Source organism: Nicotiana sylvestris, chromosome 8 (genome assembly GCF_000393655.2).
Source record: "Nicotiana sylvestris chromosome 8, ASM39365v2, whole genome shotgun sequence".
Lineage (NCBI taxonomy): Eukaryota > Viridiplantae > Streptophyta > Magnoliopsida > Solanales > Solanaceae > Nicotiana > Nicotiana sylvestris.
In genome coordinates, this window is record NC_091064.1 from 173,463,414 (window position 1) to 173,484,009 (window position 20,596).

Below are 20,596 nucleotides of genomic sequence, written 5' to 3' on the forward strand. Positions count from 1 at the left end.
GTCTAGAATGCAGTCGCATAACAGATATGCGGACCGCATAATCACCGCAAAGTGAGTCAGTGTGTTGGTCGAATTGGAGGTTAAATATGTGGTCCAATATGCGATCGCATAACGGATATGCGGATCGCATAGTCGTCGCATATTTCCCTTGGGATTTTGTGAGGGGCAGTTCTGCGGTGCACTATGCGACCGCATAATGGGTATGCGGACCGCATTTCTACAACATACCCAGGCAGCGTGTTCAGATCTTGGGAGCACTTTTATGGTCCATTCTGCGGATCGCATTTCCACTCTGCGATCGCAAAGTGAGATCGCATACCTAACTCGGGCTACTATTTTTCTAAATTTTACATCTGACCCCTTCTTCAATAAAACACCCCAACCCCTTATTTTAACATATTTTTGAACAAAACTAGAGAGAGGGAAGAGAGAATTCTTGATAGATAAAGTTCTACCTTCATCAATTTGATTTTTCAAAGTCACTCGGGCCGGAGAATATCAAGTAATTGTCTTCATCTCCGTTCTTGCAGGTAAAATCCCCAACCCTTTTTCATTGTTTTCAGATTTAAACAAAAAAGGGGATTCTCATGCATTAATTCTTGAAAATGGAAGTTGAGATACACATGCATGTCCTTTAAAACCTAGAATCTAGTAAGAGGAATTGGGTAGAACTAAAGATTTGCAAAAGAGGGGTTGATAACCTAAGTAAGTTCGGGCTGAGTTTGTGAACTTCAATTCTAAGTTATATGTGTTAACTTGTGAACTAGATTGACGGTACTAGGTTGTTGGTGAATTGGAAATAGAAGAAAAAAGGGGGAATTCAACTCTAGGTATGTATTGCTAACTTTAACCTTTGTAAAGTCACCTTGTTTGGTGTACGAGTAATTGGTATGTGTTACTTATGTGGACTATTTGCGAATTCTTGTGATTAATATGACTTGAATGTTGTTGGTTAAGTCTCCTGATATAAGGGTGTAAGTAAATGGAAACAAACCAAGTGTTTGTGAATGTGTTTATGTGGTAAAAGCTGTGTAACAAATGATGGAAAGAAATCGTAATTGATGCAATTGAAACAACTGTGGTAATATCATATGTGACTTGTCGCGGGCAATTATCGTTGTGACTTAAGTTGTATATGGGTTGTTGAATATTATGGAAATGGTATTGACGTTTAGGAAAATTCTTTGTGAATTGTTGTTGTTGTCGTGTGAAATGTGATTTTCCGATGGGATTGGGTTGCGCGCCGTAACACGAAGTTATGAGGTGTGGGTTGTGGTGATAAGGGTGGCCGAGGTAATAAGGGTGGCCGAGGTAATAAGGGTGGAAAAGTGATCGAAATCACTATTGAAATAAAAATATGTAAAAGTTGTGAAATCATTATGTGATGAAATAATGTTGAAAGGGGAAAAAGAGAGATTGTGGAGTTATTTGGCTTTGGTTGTTCCTTTCATGTGCATTTGATTGTTGATTCTATTACTGTTTGTTATCTGTGTATTTCTTGATTTTACTTGGGGTACAGTTTGTTCATACATACCAGTACAATTCAAATGTACTGACGTCCCTTTTGTCGGGGGCGCTACATTCGTGTTATGATTGTTGGTGCTTCCATAATAGGTACTCCAGCCCACCGACAATAGCACTCCTTCACCTCCCATCAGCTGAATTGGCGAGCCCCTTTCCTCTCGGGGCCCTGCGTAGCTCATGCCGCTTATACTCCCGAAAATTTTATTTTGGTATTTGCGTAAGGTATAGCTGGAGCCTTGTTACCGGCAAGTATTGTAACACTCTTCTGTATCTCTAGAGGCTCTGTAGACAGGAAATGTGGGTTATGTACTTATGTATTTTGGGCAGTATAACTTGTAAACCACGCTAAGTAACTATGTATATTATGTAAATCTCGTAAGAATGTGTTTAAATTTATAAATGGCTATTTCAGTTGGTTAATGGGTAATGGAAATGCAGGGTATCACGTGGAATAGGAAAGGCACCCAGGTCCGCTTGGCTGGGGGCTACCCGGTCGAGCGCCAGTCGCACCCCTCGGTTTTTGGGGTGTGACAAACTTGGTATCAGAGCCTAAGGTTTTAAAGTATCCTAGGATGTCTCGGAGCCGTGTCTAGTAGAGTCCTCCTTATCGGTGTGTTGTCGACCACATCTATAAGTTGGAGGCTACATGGGCATTTAGGAAATTACCTTCTTCTTTGTTACTCTATATCGTGCGGTAAAGTGAAAAGTGGAAGTATTTACATCTAACTCGTGCTCTGTTCCAAATTTTCAGTAATGGCACTTAAGAAGAGAGCTAGACTCGGCCTCGGGGCCAATACCTTCCCAAGTGTGGCTGTGAATCATGTACCTGATGCCGTGGGTGAGAGTGACTCCCCGGTCTTGAATCTGCCTGGCCCATCTATTCCAGATCCAAGTATTCCTGTTCCAGCTGCGGCAAAGGGTGCTACCATCCCTCCCGCTGATATTCCTGATCTTGATGCAATTCCAGCTTCCGGTCCCGGGGTTTCTGATGGGGACCTTAGAGAAGCCATCCATATGTTGACCCAGTTAGTGGCCGCTCAGGCCCAGAGATCTCATGATGCCCCTGCACCCCCCAGCAGACAGGGAGATTCCCCTAGCTCCAGAGTCAACCAGTTTCTACAGTTGGCCTCTCCAGAGTTCACGGGCACAGACCCAGAGGCCGATCCGCAGGATTTCCTTGATTAAATGTATAAGACCCTTCAAGTGATGAAAGCTACAGAGACGGAAGGGGTTGAGTTGGCTTCATACAGGTTGAAGGGAGTAGCGTATTCGTGGTTCGAGATGTGGGAGGATTCCCGTGGGGAGGGAAGACCTCAAGCTAGATGGGATGAGATTGTAGATGCATTTATGGACCACTTCTTGCCTGCCGAGACAATGGAAGCCCGTGCCACAGAGTTTGAGGTCCTCAAGTAGCGCAGTATGAGTGTTTGGGAGTACCACATGGAGTTTGCGAGGTTGTCCAAGTATGCTCCTCAGTTAGTGTCGACCATGGATGCTCGAGTTCGGCGATTCGTTCAGGGTCCTAGTCCTTTTATGGTGAATGAGGCTGCTACAGCGGCCTTACACTCAAATATGAATTATGGGAAGATTGTGGGGTTCGCTCAGGCCACAGAGGCTAGGAAGTTGAAAAATACGGGCAGAAAGGGAGAGTAGCAGCAGGGCCCGATCAACGGGTCACTCAGGGAGACCAGTTCCGGGGAGAGGGACATCAGGGCCATCCTAGTCATATGCCCAGTCCTCAGCAAGCGCACCGCCATCTGTGCACAGTTATCAGCAGAGTAGTCACTTGAGATCAGGTTCAGACAGTAGGAGACCCCATCATTCCGGTCGTCCAGGAGGGAGATCACAGTAGCAGGGGAGGGCTTTATGCCCCAAGTGTGGAAGGTTCCATTCTGAGACTTGTTATTTGGATATTCCGGTGTGTTATAGATGCAGGGTGAGAGGTCATATCCAGCGGGACTGTCGTGCGCCCAGTCAGGGCATGGGTAGGGTATTTGCTCAGTCATCCGGTTCTTCAGCTGCCACATAATTTGTGCGTCCTCCAGCCCCAGCAGAGCGCGGTGTAGTTAGGGGTGGAGCTCATGGTAGAGGTGTACCCAGCCGGTTTTACACCTTGAGTGGTCGCTAGAGTGTAGAGGCCTCCCAAATGTTGCTACAGGCATCTTGTCTGTTCAGGCCATTGATTGTTATGCTCTTATTGATCTGGGGTCCTATTTGTCTCATGTCACCCCATTCATTGCTTCAAGTTTTGGGGTAGAACCCGAATAGCTTCATGAGCCGTTCTTTGTATCGACTCCGGTTGGTGATTCTATTATAGCCACGCGAGTTTATAGGAATTGTGTTGTCATGGTATGTGGTCGTGCTACCACGGCCGATCTTATTGAGCTTGAAATGGTGGATTTTGATGTGATTATGGGAATGGACTGACTTTATTCGTGCTTTGCTAAACTTGACTGCCGAACGAGAGTCATGAGGCTTGAGTTCCCTAATGAGCCGGTTATTGAGTGGAAGGGAAATGGTGTGGTGACGAAAGGTAGGTTTATTTCCTACCTTGCTTCGAAGATGATTAGGAAAGGGTGTATCTACCATTTGGTCCGGGTGGCGGACACCACTTCAGAAGTGTCTGTCCCCGAGTCTGTGCCAGTCGTGAATGAGTTTCTTGAAGTGTTTCCGGACGAGCTTCCAGGGATCCCGCCAGATAGGGAGATTTATTTCGGGATTGATATATTGCTAGATACGCGGCCGATATCTATTCCACCATACAGAATGGCGCCAGCGGAGTTAAGGGAGTTACAGGAACAGCTGAAGGATTTATTAGAAAAGGGGTTCATACGGCCAAGTGTGTCACCGTGGGGTGCCCCGGTTCTTTTTGTCAGAAAGAAGGATGGGTCGCTCCGGATGTGTATTGATTATCGGCAGCTTAACAAGGTCACCATCAAGAATAAATATCCTTTGCCTCGGATAGATGATTTGTTCGACCAATTGCAAGGTGCGAGGTTCTTTTCCAAAATTGATCTACGGTTCGGGTATCACCAATTGAAGATCAGAGAACAGGATATTCCTAAGACCGCTTTCAGAACTCGCTATGGTCACTTTGAATTCTTGGTCATGTCTTTTGGGCTAACCAACACCCCGTCAGCTTTCATAGATCTTATGAATCGGGTCTTCAAGACATTTCTAGACTCCTTTGTGATTGTTTTCATTGATGACATCCTTGTTTATTCGCGAAGCCGGGAGGATCATGCCGATCACCTCAAGGCAGTTCTGCAGACCCTTTATCAGCACCAGTTGTATGCTAAATTTTCAAAATGTGAATTTATGTTGGATTCTGTTACCTTTTTGGGCCATGTTGTTTCCAGTGAAAGGATTCAGGTGGATTCCTAGAAGATTGCAGTAGTAAAAGATTGGCCTAGACCCATGACCCCGATAGAGATCCGTAGCTTCTTGGGTTTAGCGGGGTATTATTGGAGGTTTGTGGAGGGATTCTCTACCCTCGCCTCCCCTTTGACTAAGTTGACGCAGAAAGCTGTTAAGTTCCAATGGTCCGACGCTTGTGAGAAAAGTTTTCAGGAATTAAAGTCGAGATTGACCTCGGCGCCGATATTGACCTTGTCGGAAGGAACAGAAGGATTTGTGGTTTATTGCAATGCCTCCAGCGTCGGTTTGGGGTGTGTGTTGATGCAACATGGGAAGGTTATAGCATATGCTTCAAGGCAACTCAATAATCACGAGAAGAATTATCCGACGCATGATTTGAAGCTTGCGGCAGTTGTATTTGCCTTGAAAATATGGCGGCATTATCTTTATGGGGTCCATGTGGATGTGTTCTCGGACCACAAGAGTCTCCAATATTTGTTCAAGCAGAAGGAGTTGAATTTAAGGCAGCGGCAGTGGTTAGAATTGATCAAGGATTATGATATGGATATTTTATACCATCTAGGGAAGGCGAATGTGGTGGTCGACGCTCTCAGTCGGAAGTCCATAGGTAGTATGGCTCATTTGGGAGAGGATTAGAGGCCTTTGGCTTGGGAGGTTTTTCAATTGGCCAGTCTGGGGGTTCGTATTTCGACCTCAGACGAGGGGAAGGTTATGGTGCGTAATGGAGCAGAATCGTCACTGGTAGCGGAAGTCAAGGAAAAGCAGCTCATTGATCCAGCATTAGCATAGATAAAGGAGGCAGTTTTGAATAACAAGACTTCGACATTTTCACTCGGTGGTGAGGATGGTTTATTACGATGTCAAGGTAGGCTATGTATTCCAGATGCGGATAATCTTCGGGGGAGGGTAATAGGGGAGGCTCATAATTCCATGTATTCTGTGCACCCAGGTTCTACAAAAATGTACCGTGATCTTAAGGAAATTTATTGGTGGAACGGTATGAAGAGGGGTGTGGCGGACTTTGTATCTAGATGGCCGAATTGTCAGCAAGTAAAAGCTGAGCACCAGCGGCCCGGTGGGTTAACTCAGCTTATGGAAATACCAATGTGGAAATGGGAGATGATCAACATGGATTTCGTGGTAGGGTTACCTCGCACTCAGCGCAAGTTCGACTCAATTTGGGTAATAGTGGATCGACTCACCAAATCAGCTCACTTCTTGCCAGTCAAGTCCACGGATATTGCGAAACAGTATGCTCAATTGTATATCAAGGAAATAGTAAGGCTTCATGGCACTCCACTTTCTATTATCTCAGATCGAGGGGCCCAGTTCACAGCTAATTTTTGGAAGAAATTTCAGCAAGGTTTGGGTACTCAGGTGAATCTCAGCACGGCTTTCCATCCGCAGACTGATCGTCAAGCGGAGCAGACTATTCAGATGCTTGAAGATATGTTACGGGCTTGTGTCTTGGATTTCAAAGGTAATTGGGATGATCACTTGCCACTTATAGAATTTACTTACAATAACAGTTTTCATGCTAGCATTCAGATGGCCCCATTTGAGGCATTGTACGGGAGGAGATGTAGGCCTCCGATTGGATGGTTCAAAGTGGGTAAAGCAGAATTGTTAGGGCCAGATCTCGTGCACCAGGCTATGGAAAAAGTTAAAATCATTCAGGAAAGGCTGAAAGCTGCTCAGAGTCGCCAGAAATCTTATGCGGACATTCGTCGAAGAAAATTGGAATTCCAAGTAGATGATTGGGTGTTCTTGAGGGTATATCCTATGAAAGGAGTCATGCGAATTGGGAAGAAAGGGAAGTTGAGTCCTAGATATTTCGGTCCGTATCGGGTCACTCAAAGGATAGGACAGGTGGCCTATAGACTGGAATTGCCCCCTGAAATGTCATTAGTGCACCCGGTGTTCCATGTGTCTATGTTAAAGAAAGTGGTTGGAGACCCATCCACCATCATGCCAATCGAGGCTATCGAGGTCAATTAAGAGTTATCACATGAAGAAATTCTGGTCACTATTCTTGATAGGCAAGTCCGCAAATTGAGAAACAAGGAAGTTGCTTCAGTTAAAGTGCTATGGAAAAGTCAACAAGTCGAGGAAGCCACGTGGGAAGCGGAAAGTGAAATGGAAGAAAAATATCCCCATCTATTTGAACAAGTCTAGTAGTGATCGTGCAAACTCTTGTCTCTAAGTAAACTGATGTTGTGTTCAATCTGGTGCAAAGACACCCCATATTTTTTCCTAAATGCTTTACTATTGTAATTCCTCAAGTTGTGCAAGAATTGTATGTGTTGTGATTAATTGAGTCATGCGCAAGTCCCTTTTTGGTAAATGAAAGTTCTATAAGAACTCATGTGATAAGTGAATGATTAAAGGCAGTGTAGATTGATAATGATTAATTGGAATACGTATAGTGTATTGGAGTGGTTGAACTGTATGGAACTTATTGAAGTGGCCAAATTATGTGCAGGTGGTGAGGTAATGAATTTTATACCAGTTGTAGGGATAATAGGGATAGCGTAATGGTGCTTGGAAATAATGTTTTGAGGGCTCTCTAACAGGTAGATAAGTCTAATTACAAAGGGAACTCTGGCAAAAAAAAAATTTCAAAAATGGGGAATTTGCATATCATGTTTTCAAAACCAACCGATTTCCAAAATCCTCATTCGAGGACGAATGATTTTAAGTGGGGGGGGATGTAAGGCCCCGTGAAAACTTGTACTCTAAACAGGGTATCTCGTGGTGCCAAATCCCGAATATATGTTAGGAATGTGTAAAATTAAGCGAGCCGCGGTTCGGACCCTATTGGTACTGATCTATGTTATAAAAAGTCAAGAAATATTGTTTTCCAGGAAATGCAATTCTGCGATCTAGAAAGCGGTCGCATAACAGATATGTGGACCGCATAATCGCCGCAAAGTGAGTCAGTGTATTGGTCGAATTGGAGGTTAAATATGCGGTCGAATATGCGATCGCATAACGGATATGCGGACCACATAGTCGTCGCATATTTCCTTTGAGATTTTGTGAGGGGCAGTTCTGCGGTGCACTATGCGACCGTATAATGGGTATGCGGACCGCATTTCTGCCACATACCCAGGCAGTGTGTTCAGATCTTGGGAGCACTTTTGCGGTCCATTCTGCGGACCGCATTTCCACTCTGCGATCGCATACCTAACTCGGGCTCCTATTTTTCTAAATTTTAAATCTGACCCCTTCTTCAATAAAACACCCCAACCCCTTATTTTAACGTATTTTCTGAACAAAACTAGAGAGAGGGAAGAGAGAATTCTTGAGAGATAAAGTCCTACCTTCATCAATTTGATTCCTCAAAGTCACTTGGGCCGGGGAATTTCAAGTAATTGTCTTCATCTCCGTTCTTGCAGGTAAAATCCCCAACCCTTTTTCATTGTTTTCAGATTTAAACAAAAAGGGGGATTATCATGTGTTAATTCTTGAAAATGGAAGTTGAGATACACATGCATGTCCTTTAAAACCTAGAATCTAGTAAGAGGAATTGGGTAGAACTAAAGATTTGCAAAAGAGGAGTTGATAACCTAAGTAAGTTCGGGCTGAGTTTGTGAACTTCAATTCTAAGTTATATGTGTTAACTTGTAAACTAGATTGACGGTACTAGGTTGTTGGTGAATTGGAAATAGAATAAAAAAAGGGGGGAATTCGACTCCAGGTATGTATTGCTAACTTTAACCTTTGTAAAGTCACCTTGTTTGGTGTATGAGTAATTGGTATGTGTTACTTATGTGGACTATTTGCGAATTCTTGTGATTAATATGCCTTGAATGTTGTTGGTTAAGTCTCCGATATAAGGGTGTAAGTAAATGGCAACAAACCAAGTGTGTGTGTGAATGTGTTTATGTGGTAAGAGTTGTGTAACAAATGATGGAAAGAAATCGTAATTGATGCAATTGAAACAACTGTGGTAATATCATATGTGACTTGTCGCGGGCAATTATCGTTATGACTTAAGTTGTATACGGGTTGTTGTATATGATGGGAATGATATTGACGTTTATGAAAATTCTTTGTGAATTGTTGTTGTTGTCGTGTGAAATATGATTTTCCGGTGGAATCAGGTTGCGCGCCGCAACACGAAATTATAAGGTGTGGGTTCTGGTGATAAGGGTGGCCCAGGTAATAAGGGTGGAAAAGTGATCAAAATCACTATTGAAATAAAAATATGTGAAAGTTGTGAAATCATTGATGTGATGAAATAATGTTGAAAGGGTAAAAGGAGAGATTGTGGAGTTGTTTGGCTTTGGTTGTTCCTTTCATGTACATTTGATTGTTGATTCTATTACTGTTTGTTATCTATGTATTTCTTGATTTTATTTGGGGTAAAGTTTGTTCATACATACCAGTACAATTCAAATGTACTGACGTCCCTTTTGCCGGGGGCGCTACATTCGTGTTATTATTGTAGGTGGCTCCATAACAGGTACTCCAGCCCACCGACAGTAGCACTCCTTCACCTCCCGTCAGCTGAATTGGTGAGCCCCTTTCCTCTCGGGGCCCTGCGTGGATCATGCCGCTTATCCTCTCAAAAATTTTATTTTGGTATTTGCGTAAGGTATAACCGGAGCCTTGTTACCGGTAAGTATTGTAACACTCTTCTGTATCTCTAGAGGCTCCGTAGACAGGAAATGTGGGTTATGTACTTATGTATTTTGGGCAGTATAACTTGTAAACCACGCTAAGTAACTATGTATGTTATATAAATCTCGTAAGAATGTGTTTAAATTTATAAATGGCCATTTCACTTGGTTAATGGGTAATGGAAACGCAGGGTATCACGTGGAATAGGAAAGGCACCCAGGTCCGCTTGGCTGGGGGCTACCCGGTCGAGCGTTGGTCGCGCCCCTCTGTTTTTGGGGCGTGACAAATGATTACGCATAGTGATGACCGAATTAGACACATCAATGTATTCTCAAAATTCCATCAAATTTGATCAAGTTATAACAAGCTAAGTCTTGGTTCCTAACATTTAATACTATGTTCTTAGTATCTAGGAGTCAAGTAAGGCATGAAGCAAGAAGGTCACGTAATTCTACAAGACACAATTTATAACATAATCTACCCCCGAATATGGTTAACCTTGGCACATGCATATATGCTCGTCACCTCATATATGTATCACCCCCGCATATAGCAAATAATGTCAAATAGTAGAAAAAATTCGCTCAACAAAGTTAGGCAAGACACTTACCTCAATTCGGCTAACTCAATACTCAATTTAGCTTTTTTCTGTTACGAATTCACCTTCGCTCCGCTCAATCTAGCCAAAGATGACTTAAATACATCATATAATGCAAGAGAAAATAAGTTCAATTAATAAAGCTGTGATTTTTATACGATTTCCAAAAGGTCAACAAAAGTTAATCTCCGATCCCGCCCGATCAAAACTACTATCTAAGGGTAGGTCTTGACTATCCATAGCCTCACGAGTCCAAATACGTGTTTTATTTCCAAATCCGAGTCCTATTCGACTCTGAAATTCCAAGTTTTTTATTTTTCAAAACCTTGACAAAATCCCAAAATTTTCCCTATATTCTCATGAATTTGATGTTAAATCTTATGTATAATCATGAAATAAAATTGAGAAATGATTAGAGGTACTTATCCAATGATTTGGTATGAAAATCACTTCAAAAAATCGCCTCCATCGAAGCTAGGGTTCAAAATATAACAAAATGAAACTGAGTCTCGGAATTCTCAGCTGTATGCAGGTTGCAAATGTCACATTTGTGATACGGGTTCGCAAATGCGAACCCCGCAAAAGCAAACAATCAGTCACAAAAGCGAACCAGGGCACTTCTTGAAAAGGTTGCATTTGCGACCCAATACTTTGCAAATGCGAAGACCATTATCTCGCAAAAACGGCAGGGTCCTCGCAAAAGCGGGCAACCCCACTTCGCAAATACGAATCTTCCTCAGCAGCCCAAAATTTTCAAATATGATGGGTGCTTCGCACTTGCGACTTTCGCATTTACAACAAAAACATCGCATATGCGATGATACCAGTACCAGCACTAAAATAATCATGGAAAAATTATTCTGAAACCAATTCAAAACTCACCCGAGCCCCCGAGGCTCCAAACCAACCATGCACCCAGGTCCAGAAATACAACACAAACTTTCTCGCGCGATCAAATTCGCTCAACTCAGGGATTGGAGCCCTAATGTCGGCTAATAGAAAACAGCTCAACTCAGGGACTGGAGCCCTAATGTCGGCTAAAGGAAAAACGCTCAACTCAGGGATTGGAGCCCTAATGTCGACTAAAAGAAAGACGCTCAACTCAGGGATTGGAGCCCTAATGTCGGCTAAAAGAAAAACGCTCAACTCAGGGATTGGAGCCCTAATGTCGGCTAAAGAAAACTGCTCAACTCAGGGATTGGAGCCCTAATGTCGGCTAAAGGAAAATCGCTCAACTCAGGGATTGGAGCCCTAATGTCGGCTAAAGGAAAATCGCTCAACTCAGGGATTGGAGCCTTAATGTCGGCTAAAAGAAAATTGCTCAACTCAGGGATTAGAGCCCTAATGTCGGCTAAAAGGAAATCGCTCAACTCAGGGATTGGAGCCCTAATGTTGGCTAAAGAAAACTGCTCAACTCAGGGATTGGAGCCCTAATGTCGGCTAAAGGAAAATCGCTCAACTCAGGGATTGGAGCCCTAATGTCGGCTAAAAGAAAACCGCTCAAATCAGGGGTTGGAACCCTAATGTTGGCTGAAGAAAAATGCTCAACTCAGGGATTGGAGCCCTAATATCGGCTAAAATAAAAACGCTCAACTCAGGGATTGGAGCCCTAATGTTGGCAACAGGTGAAGGATTGATTTTGGGGCTTCTAAACTAAACCCCCCCCCCCCTTTTTGAATTTTCTTCTTACTTCTCTTTCGTTTTTTTTTGTTTATTCTTTCGGTTTTTTTATTATTATTTTGTTGTTTTTCATTTTTTGTTTAGTAAAAATGCAGGAGAGAATTTGGGGAAACTTCCCTTTTGGGTTGATTCCTTGTTGCAAAGATGTTTCTTGCACTCGCGCATTTCTTTTCCTTTTGGGTGGCACCTACTTTTTGCAACGGTTGCTTTGGATTGCACCTGTTTCAATTTTCCAAACAAAGAACAATCATCAGTTTGAAAACGGTGGTTGGTTCGGTGGCCTTGATTGTTTCAATTGCTTAGTCTCGGCCTCATTTCTGTTGAGAAACTCCGCCATTGATTGTATTCACAGGCGACCCCCTTTCAAACTGATCAGACTCGCATTTTCGGATTTTGTGATGATTCGCCCGTGTAAGGCTTTGGTTCTTCCATCCCATCCCGCTTGGGAATTTTTAACTGAGGCAGACTCAGTGGGGATTCTTACTGGGGCAGACTCGTTGGGGATTTTTGTTGGGGATTTTTTTTTTGTGTGTGTGTCTTTACTTTGAAAGCAATCAACATCATGATCAGTCGGGATTTGGACTGACGCACCACTGAAGCGGGGTATTTTCTTCACTTCTTGCTAAACGGAGCTCTGTGAAACCGGTCCTGCCACCTTTTCTTTCCGACACATTTTGGAATTTAGGGTTAAAACGAAAGGGATTCAAGGAAAGGTAAACAAAGAGCGGAGAAACGAATTTAAAAGAGAAGCGTCCCTTTCGGGACAAGAAAGAGTTATCTGAGGCACATGCTGACTTTAAATTGACATGACATGCCTTTTGGACTAGATGCCCGACCCTCATGAACTTGCATTTCCTCATGAACCAAAACGGATCTATGTTTCCAAACCAGGGAACCTTGCCAGAACTTTCTGAGGTGGAATCATCTTTTCGGCCGACATCGCCCTTTGCGGGTTTTCGCTAGTCGACCTCTCTCATTTCTCTTCTCACTGTCGCCTGATAGCACTCTTTGCGAGTTTTTACTAAACAAGCTCTCTCAATTTCGATTTCTCTACTCCTGTCGCCTCATGGTGCCCGAAGGTTTTCACCGTCAAGACTCTCTCATTTTATTTCTCTCAATTTTAGAATGCATCGGCTTCCAACCATGATATTTCTTGGTTTCTCCCGCTTTTGGCAATTGATCCGAAGGACTTGTACTTGGTTTTTGGTAAAGAATTGTGGATGAAATTACAACTTCGGAACCATTTGGTGGGCCTCAGTTTCAACTTCAGGGAAAATTGGATTTTATTTTTGGTGTGACTGAACCCCAGAGAGAGGCTGCCTACGTATCCTTTCGGAATCAAGTCAAACGTAGTTCAGGCAAATCAATTTTATTTTTTTTTGTGTGTTTGGTGCTTTTGGATTCCAAAGAGGGTAGCCAAAGAAATGTAACCGGCTCAAAAGGTTTGTAGAAAGAGTTGATAGTGTTTGGGTAGTGGGAATAAAAAGCCTTCATCATATCAAATGTGCCAAGACATCACCGAAGTAAACTCAGACATAGTACCTTTTGACTGCATCCGTATTCACAGCTATTTCAGGATCATTTCCTTCAATATCACCCAGATATAATGCTCCTCTTGGTAATATCTTCCTGATGATGTACGGACCTTTCCAATTAGGAGAAAATTTTCCTTTCGCTTCCTGGTGATGCGGAAGAATGCGCCTTAATACCAGTTGACCTACTTAGAAATTCCTGGGTCACACTTTCTTGTTGTAAGCACGGGCCATCTTTTGTTGGTACAACTGTTCGTGACAAACCGCAGCCATTCGTTTTTCGTCAATCAAAGTCAACTGCTCCAATCGAGTCTTAACCCACTCGCTATCTTCAATTTCTGCTTCAACAATGGTTCGGAGCGAAGGAATTTCTACCTCTGCCGGTATCACAGCCTCGGTCCCATAAACCAACAAGTATGGGGTTGCCCCTACTGACGTGAGTACTGTAGTGCGATATCCCAGCAAGGCAAAAGGTAACTGTTCATGCCATTGTCTGGAACTCTGGATCGTCTTCCTCAAAATCTTCTTGATGTTTTTGTTTGCTGCTTCAACAGCGCCATTGGCCTTGGGCCGACAAGGAGTGGAGTTCCTATGCGTTATTTTGAACTGTTCGCATACATCCTCCATCAAGTGACTATTCAGGTTTGTCGCGTTATCTGTGATGATAGTTGCAGGAATACCGAAACGACAGATAAGATTTGAATGTACAAAATCCACCACGGCCTTCTTAGTGACCGATTTGAGAGTGATAGCTTCGACCCATTTTGTGAAGTAGTCGATAGCGACCAATATGAATCTGTGCCCATTTGAGGCTTTTGGCTCAATCGGACCAATGACGTCCATACCCCAAGCGACAAAAGGCCATGGCGCCGACATAGGGTGTAGTTCTGTGGGGGGTACATGAATCAAATCACCGTGTACCTAACACTGATGACACTTCCGAACGAAACTAAAACAATCCTTTTCCATGGTCATCCAGTAATAACCCGCTCGAAGGATTTTCTTTGCTAAAACATACCCGTTCATGTAGGGCCCGCATACTCTCGCGTGTACCTCATGCATGATTCTTCTTGCCTCCTTGGTGTCAACACATCTTAACAAGTTGAGATCTGGGGTTCTTTTATACAATACCTCGCCGCTCAAAAAGAAACCACCCGCATGCCGCCTAATAGTTCTCTTTTGATCTCCAGTAGCATGTTCGGGGTATTCTTGTGTCTTCAAGAACCTCTTAACATCATGGTACCATGGCTGGGTACATGATCCTGCCTCGATTACATTACAGTAACCGTGTCTTTCCCTGATTTAGATTTCCAAAGGATCTATGTGGGCGTTGCCTGGGTAAGGTAACATTGAAGCTAAGGTGGCAAGTGCATCAGCTAGTTCATTGTGACACCGCGGGATGTACCTGAACTCTATTGATTTGAATCGTTTGTTGAGATCCTCCACGTGTTGTCGGTAAGGAATAAGCTTAACATCTCGAGTTTCCCATTCACCTTGGGCTTGCCGGATAATCAGGTCAGAATCTCCCATAATCAACAAATCTTCAACATCCTGATCGATCGCCATATTTATGCCCATGATGCAGGCTTTATATTCAGCTGTATTGTTCGTGCATAAGAAATGAAGCCTAGCTGTAGCAGGATAGTGCTGACCAGTGGGTGAGATCAAGATTGCCCCAATTCCTACACCTTTGGCATTTACGGCCCCATCAAAGAACATCTTCCAAACATGAGCATTTTCCGAGACTACTTCTATGGTGTTTATTTCTTCATCTAGAAAATAAGTACTCAATGGTTGGTATTCCTCATCAACCGAGTTCTCGGCCAAATGATCTGCTAATGCCTGGGCTTCATTGCCGTGCGAGTGACATAGACTATGTCGAATTCAGTAAGTAAGATTTGCCACTTGGCTAGTCTACCAGTAGGCATTGGTTTCTGGAATATGTACTTCAACGGATCCAACCTGGTTATGAGGTAAGTAGTATGAGCTTGGAGATAGTGTCTCAATTTTTGAGCGACCCACGTCAAAGCACAACACGTTCTTTCCAACAAAGTGTACTTGGCCTCATAGCTGGTGAATTTCTTGCTTAAGTAATAGATCGCCTACTCTTTCTTTACGGTTATGTCATGTTGCCCGAGGACACAACCAAAAGAATTTTCCAAGACCGTCAGATACAAGAACAGGGGTCTCTCTGGCTCTGGCGGGACCAAAACTAGAGGATTTGAAAGATATTCTTTGATCTTGTCAAAAGCTTCTTGACACTCAACCGTCCATTTGATTGCTCCATCCTTCCTCAACAGCTTGAATATGGGCTCACATGTGCTAGTTAGCTGGGCAATGAATCGACTGATATAGTTTAACATGTCCAATAGACTCATCACGTCTTTCTTCGTTCTTGGAGGAGGTAGATCTCGGATAGATTTTATCTTTGTTGGATCTAACTCGATACCTCTCCTGCTTACTATGAAACCCAAAAGCTTGCTCGATGGGACTCCGAAGGCGCATTTAGCCGGATTCAACTTCAGGTCGTACTTTCTCAGCCTCTCGAAGAATTTCCTCAAGTCTTGGACATGATCGTCCTGAGTCCTGGACTTGACTATCACGTCGTCTACATACACCTCTATATCTTGATGCATCATATCATGAAAAATGGCATTCATGGCTCTCATATAAGTTGCCCCGGCATTCTTTAAACCAAATGGCATAACCCGATAACAGTAAGTACCCCAAGGTGTAGTGAAGGTGGTTTTCTCGGCATCTTCTTCATCCATCAACACCTGATGATATCCAGCGTAACAATCTACGAAAGACTGTATCTCATGTTTGGCACAGTTATCAACAAGGATGTGGATGTTGGGCAATGGGAAATTGTCTTTGGGACTCGCCCTATTCAAATCTCGATAATCCACACATACTCGAGTCTTTCCATCTTTCTTCGGTACCGGAACTACATTAGCCAACCACGTAGTGTACTGGACTACCCGGATTACACCTGTTTTCAACTGCTTTGTGATTTCTTCTTTGATCTTATCACTGACATCAGTCTTGAACTTTCTCTGCTTCTGTTGAACTGGAGGAAAATCATGGTAAATTGGCAATTTATGCACCACTAGATCAACACCTAATCCTGGCATGTCATCGTATGACCACGCAAACACATCTTTAAATTCAAAAAGGAGTTGAATTATTGCATCTCGCATTTTCTCATTTGTGTGAATGCTTATTTTGGTCTCTCGGATTTCTTCAGGAGTTCCCAAATTAACCGGTTCAGTGTCATTCAAATTCGGCTTAGGTTTATTCTCAAAGTGTTCCAATTCTTGATTTATTTCCCTAAAAGCCTCTTCTTCGTCATATTCCGGTTCTTGGTTCATTATTTCACAATTAAACAGCTCGTTGGGATCTGGGCGTGAAGTCCGCAAGCATGTCATATTATTTAAAGTCGCATTATTATAACTGAAAGGAAAAGATAAAGGAAAAATAGCAAAAATTAGAGAGAATAAAGGAAAAAATGATGAAACATTGATTTTATTCCTTGGAATTGGGAAGACAACAAGGTTTATAATTCAGGAATTTAAAACAGGAGACTAAAGAAAAACATCCGAGTTACACCCTGGGATAACTCGTGATGCAGGAAAGGTGGCAGGACAGGTCTACCCGGATTCCTGCCTAGTTGGGAATGGCGTGGCCTCCCAATTCTGAAGCTTACCATTTGGCCCCACATATAGCATCTCAGCGGTGCTTGTGCCTTCTCCTGGTTGAACCATGTGGGTTTCGTAAAGCATTCCTCTCATTGCCCCACATATTTCTTCGATCTCTTCGGCTGTAAAAGCCTCGTCGTCTTCTTTTTCAATGTATTTTGGTCCGATGAAAGTCTCGTATAAATGTGGCAATGGTCGAGGCAACTTCCAACCCTCATTTTTCCTCTTCTTCGCCCAATCCTCATCTTTTGGAGTGGGTTGGAAACCTATCCCAAAGAGTTTCTTAGTGGAAGGTAAGGTGATGGGTTCCGTTATTCCTTGCAGCGTTCGTCCAAGCCCTTTCCCTGGTCTAAATCCCTGTCGGATCATTTCTTTAGGAACCATGATTGAGGCATTGGATAAGAAAGGTTGGGGGCAAGGTTTTCCTTCTTCATACTACTCTGCCAGCACAACTTCGAAAGCCTGATAAACTGTGTGCTCACTCCCTTCCCTTGCTTCAAGATATGGGATGGATGGGTCCCGGTAAATAGATTGTTCGTCTTCGCCGTGGACCACAATCTCCTGATCTTCATATTCAAATTTCACCATTTGGTGGAGAGTGGAAGGTACAACCCCTGCAGCATGAATCCAAGGTCTTCCGAGGAGAAAATTGTAAGACGTGTCCATATCTAGTACCTGGAAGGTTACTTCGAACCCCACCGGTCCGATAGTCAATACCAGATCTATTTCCCCGAGGGTATCCCTCTTGATGACATCAAAAGCTCTTACACAGACATTATTGGGGCGAATCCTCTCGGCCCCAATTTCCGTTCTCTGCAGCGTGGAGAGTGGACAAATGTCGACACCCGAACCTCTATCCAACATTACCCGCTTGACGTAGTAGTCTTCACACTTGACTGTTAGATGTAAAGCCTTGTTGTGAGCCACTCCCTCCGGAGGTAAATCGTTCTTGCTAAAAGAAACTTGATTAACCGCGAAGAACCTTTCCGTCATTCTCTCCAGTTGTTCAATTGAAGTTTCAGCCGGTATATACGCTTCGTTCAGGGTTTTGAGCAAGATCTTCTGATGTTCGGCAGACCTCTTTAGCAAAGATAGCATAGACACTTGCTCAGGGTACTTGCGTAACTGATCCAACACTTCGTAGTCAGGCATTTTCATCTTTTGGAAGAAAACCTCTGCTTCTTCAGCGCTTACAGGCTTCTTGGGTGGGAAGCGCTTCCGTGTGGCGTTGTTTACTTCTTGAGTGTCTGAATATTTTCCAAAGGACGTATTCTCTGGAAGTTCCCCCATGACTTCTTTGCCTTGGTATGTAACCAATGTTCTTTGATAGTTCCACGGTACTGTGGACGGGTCTGTCATTGGCTTCTGTGGTACGCGTCCGATAACCACTGGCTCATTTAGCCGAGGCGGTTTAATCGTTCCCCGGACCACATAGGCCCCTTTCGACACGTACATTGGTATTGCCCTTTTGACTTCGAATCTCTGTGGCTTTTCTGATCGACCTCGTGGAATATAGAGAACTTCATTCTTCGCGGGCACCATCGTCTCTGTCTTTGTCTCAGCCTTCTCCTCGAGCTCAGCCTTGATAGTACTAGTCTTCTTTTCCCCTTTCTCTTGCTTCGGGGCTGCTTTAGGCTTTTTCCCTGCATCGACAATAGTGATTATAGCTTTCAGGGCAGGATCAAACTCCTTGTCTTCATAGATCATCCCAATCAACGGCCCATTATTGTGAGCAGGCAACGGATTGTTGGTCACATTTGGGACATCCTCGTCCCTTAATACTATCTTTCCATGTTCTATTAAGTTCTCTACCACCCTTCTTAAAGTCCAACAATCATTGGTATCATGCCCTTCTGCTCCCAAATGATAAGCACACCTGACACCGACTTTGTAAGCAGGTGATGCCGGATTGTGCCTTGTCTGAGGGACTGGTTGCAGGAAACCCATCTGGACTAGCTTTGGGAATATGGTAGAATACAGTTCACCAATGGGTGTGAAAGTCCATCTTCTGGGTGGTTCTTGAGGACGGAAGTTATTTTGAGGTAGTTGTGGATTATAGTGGTTTCGGTAAGGAGGCTGATTTCTGGGAGGTGGAGCTTGACCCCGATTGGCTTGTTGCGGTAGCTGGACATAAGGCTGAGTATTCATGACCATGTAGGGTTGATGAGCATAGGTCACATTTTGGTGGGGGTAGTAATGTTGTGGGGTTTTTTCTGGAAAACGGGGCCTGAGATTACGATATTCTCTTGCTTCTGATGCCGCCGTGGACGTTTCTTCCTTTTTCTTCCCTCTTGACATTCCTCTAGACCCGCTTTGAATGGCTTGGGAGGTTGCCCTTATGGCCGCCTGACTCAAGATTCTACCCGTTTTCAAACCATTCTCTACCATTTCCCCGATCTTAATTGCTTCCGCAAAAGGCTTTCCCATGGCTGACATCATGTTTTGGAAGTAATCTGATTCTTGAGCCTGGAGGAAAGTAGTGACCATTTCTATTTCATCCATGGGAGGTTTTACCCTCGATGCTTGCTCGCGCCATTTAATAGCATATTCTCTGAAGCTTTTCGAGGGTTTCTTCTTCAAGTTTGACAAAGAATTCCTGTCCGGCGCGATGTCAATATTATACTGAAATTGTCTTACAAAATCTCTGGCGAGATAGTCCCAAATATGCCATCGAGATATGTATTGATCCATATACCATTCTGAGGCTATTCCTACCAAGCTTTCTCCGAAGTACGCCATCAACAATTCTTCTTTGACGCCAGCTCCACGCAATTGGTTGCAATACTTTTTGAGGTGAGCAATGGGATCGCCATGCCCATCATATTTCTCAAACTTGGGTGTTTTAAAACCTACGGGCAGGTGCACGTGAGGAAACATGCACAGATCAGTATAGGAAACACTCTTCTGCCCGCTTAAACCTTGCATATTTTTTAAGCTCTACTCAAGGCTCCTCATTCTTTTTGCCATTTCATCTTGTTCAAAAGCTTTGGGATTTTGGTCTTGCCTAGGTGTAAGCTCGTATTGAGGTTGTTGATGGTGAGTGTTGGTGGTAAACCGAGTTGGTTCCAGTGAGAAGGATGGTGCTTGAAATGTGAATGAGAAAGAGTCAAAATTGGGCCTGTGTGTAGCAGGTTGTGCCACGATTAGACAGGGCGGTGCAGTGAATATGTTTGTAGCCACATCTGTCGTTGACATCCGGGGATAAGAATCAGAGGGTGATCCAGCAGAGTGGGCTGAAATGGTAGGGTACCCGAATGGGGTAGTTGGATAACTTATGGGGACGTTGGAAGTCCCACTTGTCCTAGAGAACAACTCGGGGAATCCAGGGATTACACTCGGTGGCTCTTTTCCGTTGTTCCAGTCATCCAATATTTCCAACATGCGAAGCCGCAAAATTCTGTTTTCTTCAACAGTTGCTGATTCGGAAGTTGGGATGGCCGAGACTGAACTCTCCTCGGAGACAGGAATTGTGGGCAAAGGAATTTCTGAAGACATCTCTACACTTCCCTTTGATCTCGTGAAGTAAGTGTGAATACTTCCTCTCGTCTTAGTGACGGGCA

The 20,596-nt window shown here is 43.6% G+C and overlaps 1 protein-coding gene across 1 annotated transcript; it reads right to left on the reverse strand.

Annotated features, from left to right (window-relative positions):
* Positions 1-17,471: 17,471 nt before the first annotated feature.
* Positions 17,472-19,523, reverse strand: LOC138876022 (uncharacterized). The gene is made up of 2 exons (XM_070154908.1): positions 19,015-19,523; positions 17,472-18,912 (listed from the first exon to the last, which is right to left on the reverse strand). Exons 1-2 carry the CDS (start codon positions 19,521-19,523, stop codon positions 17,472-17,474), a joined length of 1,950 nt encoding a protein of 649 aa, XP_070011009.1.
* Between the last annotated feature and the right edge of the window lie 1,073 nt (positions 19,524-20,596).